Source organism: Mastigoproctus giganteus, chromosome 14, assembly GCF_048544385.1.
Source record: "Mastigoproctus giganteus isolate SK-2022 chromosome 14, ASM4854438v1, whole genome shotgun sequence".
NCBI classification, from domain to species: Eukaryota; Metazoa; Arthropoda; class Arachnida; order Uropygi; family Thelyphonidae; genus Mastigoproctus; species Mastigoproctus giganteus.
Genome location: NC_143588.1, coordinates 70,797,951 through 70,805,031, shown reverse-complemented (window position 1 = coordinate 70,805,031; position 7,081 = coordinate 70,797,951). Strand labels below are relative to the sequence as shown.

General features: G+C 35.5%; 1 protein-coding gene across 1 annotated transcript in view; it reads right to left on the bottom strand.

Annotated features, from left to right (window-relative positions):
- Positions 1 to 2,580: 2,580 nt before the first annotated feature.
- Positions 2,581 to 7,081, bottom strand: part of LOC150075220 (uncharacterized) — a 27,344-nt gene continuing 22,843 nt past the window's right edge. Inside the window, exons 4-5 of the mRNA XM_090388403.1 lie at positions 5,430 to 5,529; positions 2,581 to 3,587 (exon numbers count right to left, since the gene is read on the bottom strand). Coding sequence (XP_090244529.1) covers positions 3,265 to 3,587; positions 5,430 to 5,529 — 423 coding nt within the window. The 3' untranslated portion in view covers positions 2,581 to 3,264. The remainder of the gene's footprint in view (positions 3,588 to 5,429; positions 5,530 to 7,081) is intronic.

Below are 7,081 nucleotides of genomic sequence, written 5' to 3'. Positions count from 1 at the left end.
GGGAAGATTTGTGTTGCTGCATTGTTCTCCACTTGAAATTGTTTCGTGTCTCTGCTTGAGAAACAGTAGCCCATCTGATGTCTTGTAGTTTTATATTGTATAATAATTAAAATATAATTATTTAAATGTGACATTTTCTTGGTGGTTGGTTTATCTCTAGCTTTGATTTACAGAAACACAATTCTCGTAGCTGTATACCTCCTCAATAAATATAAGAAAAAAAGACACGAGGAAATATCACATTAAACTTTTTTCTCAAATTATTATGCACGATAAAAATTCATAGTTTCCTTGTGTTAATTTGAACAGAGATTCATCCGGTTTCCACATTTCTAAAAGCATTAAAAGGTTGTAGACATAACTTGTTTTAGTTTCATTTTAAATATCACGATTAAATAAAAAATAACAGGTTTTCCCTAAAATATAGAGGATAATAACTATTACATATTATTTCCTACTTGTACGAATAATGTGGCAGCACAAAGCTTATGATTGCATATATTGTCAATCCATGGATTATTATTATACAGTATTATAATTCGATGAATCAACAGTTCCCGCTATTTAATCGCTTGGGGGAGGGGGTTATAGTGTTATTCGTATTCACAGATCGGCTGTTAGGTTTGCCCTATTCGTTCATTAGTCCAGAAAATTGACAATTCTTAGGAGCGGTTTCAAGATTTTTTTTAAAGGAGAGAGTTGAAGTTGCGTTTAGAGGAATCATTACGCTTTAATCATCATGTAACAGTAAATAAATTACACTATTTTGATCATAGGGGAAGATTACAGCCCCTTTAGCCCCTACTTGGAACCGCTTCTGGCTCCAGTTAAGATCTGGAGCCAGAAAGTAGTAGTAAATCAGAAGTTTAGGTAATCAGATGGTTCATAACGACAAAGAAATAATGAGCTGTGATTGATAAAGGCAGCAAGTAATACTTTACAAGTATTCAGAATATCACATTCTCAATAAAGAATATCACCAAGAAGACTTACATGCATCGATAAGAAATCAGTGGAAGACAAAACAGTCCATACAATGTGCGATGTGCCGGCGTTACTTTTGTCATTTTACACAAAATCGAGGAAGTCAATCAGAATGTTTATTTTTTTATCATGTAAAATATTCTCCTAAGTCACTCAGATTGCACAGAACTGTTCAGAATATTATTATCGGCTCTTAATCAAGACTAACAGCAAAATAATCATACAGACCTTATTAGCATCATATGTCAGAGTCGTTTGCAAATTATATAATTGAATATGGGAATCTCTCATGCAAGCAATTCAGTCCGTCCATTGGATTCACTAGATTTCCCCAACTTCTAGTATTTTCTGTGAAATTTTTCACTAAACATTATGGCTATGTAAATATATCCCTTAAACTTGCATTTTTAATATTTGAATGTTCTAAGTGAGTAACAGTTGAGAAATAATAATAATACCTACAGTTCGTTTACCATGTTTGAAATGTGTTCAGCGATTGCAATCCTACGTAACACACAACAACAAATCATTATTTTCGATCAGTAAAGTACCATTCAACAAGTAAGTCCGGTCATTTATGCAAGTTCTTGATATTATTTATCTGGGACGCCGAATATTTTCTATCACCAGCTAGGCTTGATTAATCACCAATTTAGAGCAGGATAAGCAAATATAAGCCTTCCAGAAGATTAAGAAATACATATTCGAATTATAATATTCATTGGTAATTAAATATATTCATGAAATTTCTTATTACTAGAGACCGTCGAGTAAACATTAGTTTTCGGCACTTTTGTTTAGTTCAAAGAGAAATTAAAATAAAAACTAACAATTTGGTTAGTTTTTATTTTAATTACCAACTTTAATCTTATATGATTTGAAGTTACAGTATTCAAAATCAGTATTAAATGTTGATTCATTATATGCAGTACATATTACTCAATTAAATGTACTGTATTTAGAATAGTGAAAGCGTACTGTTTCTTTATGCTATTCCAACTCTTTAAAAAAAAGACAAAAGTCTTTATAACACGGTTTTATTTGTATTGACTGCCAATTTTTAGCTATCGATGTTACCTGTACTAAGCTACTTTCAAGGTACCATGTGGTGTTTGAATTCGAGTTAGCAAGATTATAAAGTACGGTGTAATTCAAGGGTTTAAATATTTCCCCCCGAGTTATTCTGAGTTTTTAAGCGCATACTTGCCCAGGCAACCACACATCCCAATATGAACGACAAGCTCGGATGCCATTAAAATAATAATTCGAATTAATATCATACCAAGTCCTTTTTTTACATAGTATTATTTCTCACAGAGACTCATCATTCAACAGTTTTCACTGAGAGTACTGAACTAAGAGAACCCATTCTCTAGTGAGGTGGCAGCCACTGACACACAGTCAGAGTAGTGTTATTCTTAATAAATAGCAATACGCTCTTTGTTTTTTGGAGGTTCTAAGTTCAGTAGATCAGTTAATGAAATTGTTCGATAATCAGAATTTCGCTATCCACGAGAAAATGAAATTATGTTAAGATCTTTCTTGCGGGAATTTGAATACTATAAACAAACTACGATTTCAATATTCTAAATATGTCTACCCAAGCCCCCTCCATTGCAAAGCACTTTTTATTACGTTCATAGTTACTTGAATGGAACCGTAAACCTTCATGTTATTAATTATATAAAATCAGTAACAAACTAAATATATAAAGATCAATATATTTTAAATGAATTTTAAACAAAACGCAAAATGGTTCATTTAATTCTTCATATTACATGCTAAATAAAAGGAAGAAATTAAAATACGTTGGGTATGTCGACTTTTTAAACATCTACTTGTCATAAGCAGTTAGCTAACTAGTGGTTCATTCGAATGAGAAAATATCACAGAACTGCACTAGATTTTTTAAAAAATTCAAATGTTTCTTGGAAAAAAAATCTAGAAGTACCAGATTGCCTGGGATGAATATCATAATAAATAATTATAGTGACAAACTTCACTGTTCCATATATAGTAAACTATTATTATTGTGTTCTTCGTTCAGTTGTATGCTAATTTTTATTGATATATTTTGCAAATTTCACATTTTTCAGTAAGATAAAAAAAATAATAAAATAAAATAAAGTCTACAAGGTGTAATCAAGGCATGGACGATTACACGTTCTGTATTTATTCAATAGAAAAAAAATCCTACCACTTGAAAAATAAAATTTTACTTAAGTTAATAATTGCTGATAACCTAGCCCCAACAAATGAAGCTAAAACTATTAAATGAATTTAATTCTTGTTAGCTTGTGTTTCTTCCTTTCTATCGGGACTAATAGGAGATGGAAAATTACTCCGAATGAGACTGTCTGTAAAAACAAGGATTTCTCCCGGTTCTGGTGGTTCGTGCTTGCCTTCTTTACCTAACATGGTCTGTTGTTTTGAAGGAACACGTTGCATGTTGCCAAAGGAGGAGACAGGAATTGCTGAAAGTGTCGTAAGAGTTACTGATGTACTGTCCTCTCCGTTATCATAATCTTCAGGTTCTCCAACTGCCGCTCCATCTTCTTCAATATCAATTTCAAAATAATCCTGATATTTATCATTAGGCTGTTCTGTAAAACAATTAAAAATTATAAAATTCTAATACAATTAATATCCTATAATGGAGTTTCGAAATATAATTAGAGAAATTTGTAATTATATTTTGAAGAAGCATTTAAAGCAAAAACACTTTTTTTTTTTTTTTAAAAAATTCTTTAATTTTCATCATTAGTTTTCATAATGTTAAGGATTTTAAATGTTCCATCTTTTAAAAGTTATATTCAAGAATACTGGACGTGACATGCAATTCTTGTGTTGTAAAACTATGACGTTAGTTAAAGAATTAAAATCTAGTGATCAAGGGTTAGAAGTCAGATGTGTATGCACCAAAGCAGCTAAGACTGAGAGGTCAGTATTCATTGTCTATTTTTCGGTCGGTTTGCTGTTTTCTGCATGAACCAGAAACTCTGGGTTTTTTCCCAAAAACCAGAGTTTCTGGAAGAAAAAGCCATTCAACCTTCGCCTGAGCCTGACTAACTCAGCCATGTGGTTGTTGAGTTTCTGGAGCATCAGCGACTTAGACCATATATACAGTATTATGTCTGTAAATTGCACGTTCTAAGGTCATTTTTGCCTGTTTGTTGGATGAAAAATCAGTTTTCGGGAGAAAAAAACAGGGAAAAAAACCCATAAAAATTCCTCGCTTCATTGATGGGATTCAAACCTAGACCTTTGACACCTAGTGCGGGTAGGACAGTGCTTATATGTACAGTGCTACCCGCAAGAGTAGCGCTGTACATATTTCCCACGTTGTGAAAAAAGTCCATACAATTCCCTGCTTCATTGACGGGATTGGAACTTAATCTTTTTTTCCACCCGGTGTGGGAAGACGGCGATTAGAAGTGCTGCTTAAGAAATCAATTGTATTAATACGAAACTACACGATCTTGTACGATCACAAGAGGTAGAAACGGCATGAATTCTAATCTCATCGATGACGTGAGGAATTTTTATGGATCTTTTTCACAACGTGGCTGAGTTAGTCGAGGGTATCATTATTTTTTCTCCTTGAAACTCGGTTTTTCGTCCAGTAAACACAGCAAATTGACAACAAAATACACGTTCACAGACAATATATACAGCGCAATATGACTAAAGTTGTTCATAGTTCTAAAAAAACAAAAACATCATGCACTTCACTTGGAAAGGCTAATTCGATTTTTTCGATGCAATAATTCCCAACTAAACCTATACAACAACAAAATCAGCTTCTACTGAATAACAGAAACAAAAAAAAAAAAAAAGACGTAGCTCAGCCTTGGCTGCATTATGAAATTAACTGCTGTAAAAACGTTCTGGAATATTAGTTACATTTAGCACAACGATGTTGCAATGGTAGGCATACATGGGCACCACATGACCTGAATTGGCCTGGCAGCAATCCAAACCCAATTCATGTCAATGGTCTGGCCGAGTCCAGCTTTGATTTACAGTATTTATATTTGGGCTGTTAACAGTCCACAACTGTGTTGATGTTGTTGGGCTTTGGGCACATTAACGACTAAGACCATATTGCACATCCACAGCTGTAACCGGAATCATTTGGATCATTGTTGTGATCTGGAACGATGCCATCCAACAGTCCTAATTGTAATCCATTTCATGTTCTGTCTGCGGCCCACTGAAACGAATATCGTCGTCTCCGATCAGAGCAATCTTTTGTAACGATGCCAATCGCAGAAGAAGTAACTTTTACATTTTCGCTGGTCAATAGTTTTTTGGTACATGTCTGCTTTTCGTGTTTTTCTGTTTCCCACCAGAGCATAATCAATAAATGTTTTTCTCTAAATGAAAACAAAAAAAAAAAAAAAGAAAAAATAATTACTGGGAGAGTAGCATATCCTTTCACTTACCAGCTGGAACAGACCCGGTGTTAGACAATTGCTTTCCTGTAATACGCTGATCTTTTCCATTTCTTTGTTGGGCTATCTGAAAGTTATTAAAAGTTCTGTTCTGTTAGAAATAATATCTTTAAAAACAAAATATAACATGAAAGTACACAATATAATACATACAGTAAGTGTGTGTGATTGGAGCTACTACTACTATATAACGACTGCTTGAACCACGAGATCTAATACTTATAAGTCGTCTACGTACCAGTGACAAACATCTTGTATGAGTAGTGTACCGAGAAAGAAAAGAAAAGAAAAAAAAAAGTTCATTTGAACGTACGTTCAGAACTGCTCCTTTACGGAGTTAGTGCTGTTGCTACTTTTGGTTATCTCGAAAAAAGTCGTTCGGCGGTTTTCACAGCACGTAATTAAAATGACCTCCTTTAGCAACGATATAGGCATCAACGCATCTTCGTATTAACTGTCGAACACACTCAAAATTATCAGGAACATTCCGGATTGTGAACTTGCGAAGAATTTCTTCGTTGCTAACCACGTTTGAATAGAGTGGAATGTTTAGGTGTCTCCCACACTTAACAATCCATGGAATGCACATCTAGTAAGCGCAGAGGTCAAGCAGCTGGTCCGCTTCGATCTTTTGTCCAAAATCCAGGATAATAAATGTTGAGCAACTTGCAAGCGATAATGCTGAAATGTAAGAGAGTTTCATCGTGCATAAACAATGTGTGTTCGCTCGTCTGCAACAGTAGATATTCGAGTTGTGCAGGCAGAATCTACGTGATAGTTAGGTTAGGTCAGGTGTGTTTTAAGCACACCTGACCTAACTATCGCAGCCGCGTTGTGATCAACGCGGCTATCACAACGCGGCTGAGATAGTCGTTGAGAAAGGCTCATAAAAATTCTTCGCATCATTTACGGGAATTCGAACTTGGGCCTTTTTCACACGGTGATTATATCCACGGGCAGTATATACGGTCCAATATAATAGTCACCAATGTTACTAGCCCAAAAGCTGATGGCGAACTATTGTTGATGGCAAGAATGAACGATGCCATGAGGATTTTAATTTTTATCTGTTTCGTTTGATTATGAAAACTAATTATTATTTTTAGGCGACCCGAATAATTAAATTTGTCTGCTGTGCATTATGTATTATGTCCGTAAATTGCGTGTGTTCTATGGTCGATTTGCCTGTTTTGCTGAACGAAAAACCGGAGTTTCCGGGGGGGGGGGGACCTTGCTATCTACGTCTGAGACCGGCTAACTCTGCCACGGAGTGAAAAAAGCCCATTAAAGTTCCTCGCGTCATAGACGGGATTCGAACCCGGGCTTTTTCCACCCGGTGTGGGGAGGACGGTGACGATACCACTGTGCTACCCGTGCAGACTCTGTAAGGAGAACCAACTAAATGAAGCGAGGGTCAACAAATTTCTGCAAAAATCACTAGCAGAAAGCTAAAAAATCGTTTGGTGATAAGGCCTGCCCTCGCTGTAGATGATTATAAGAATGTAAGGCCGACCGGGCTTGCCGAGTGGGTAAAGTACCTGCCCGGCAACCCAAAGGTCGCGGGTTCGATTCCCGCCCTCGGGCTTGGATCAAAGTACTGCAAAAACCTTGGGAGGTGCAATATGGCCACAGAAGCCGATGCG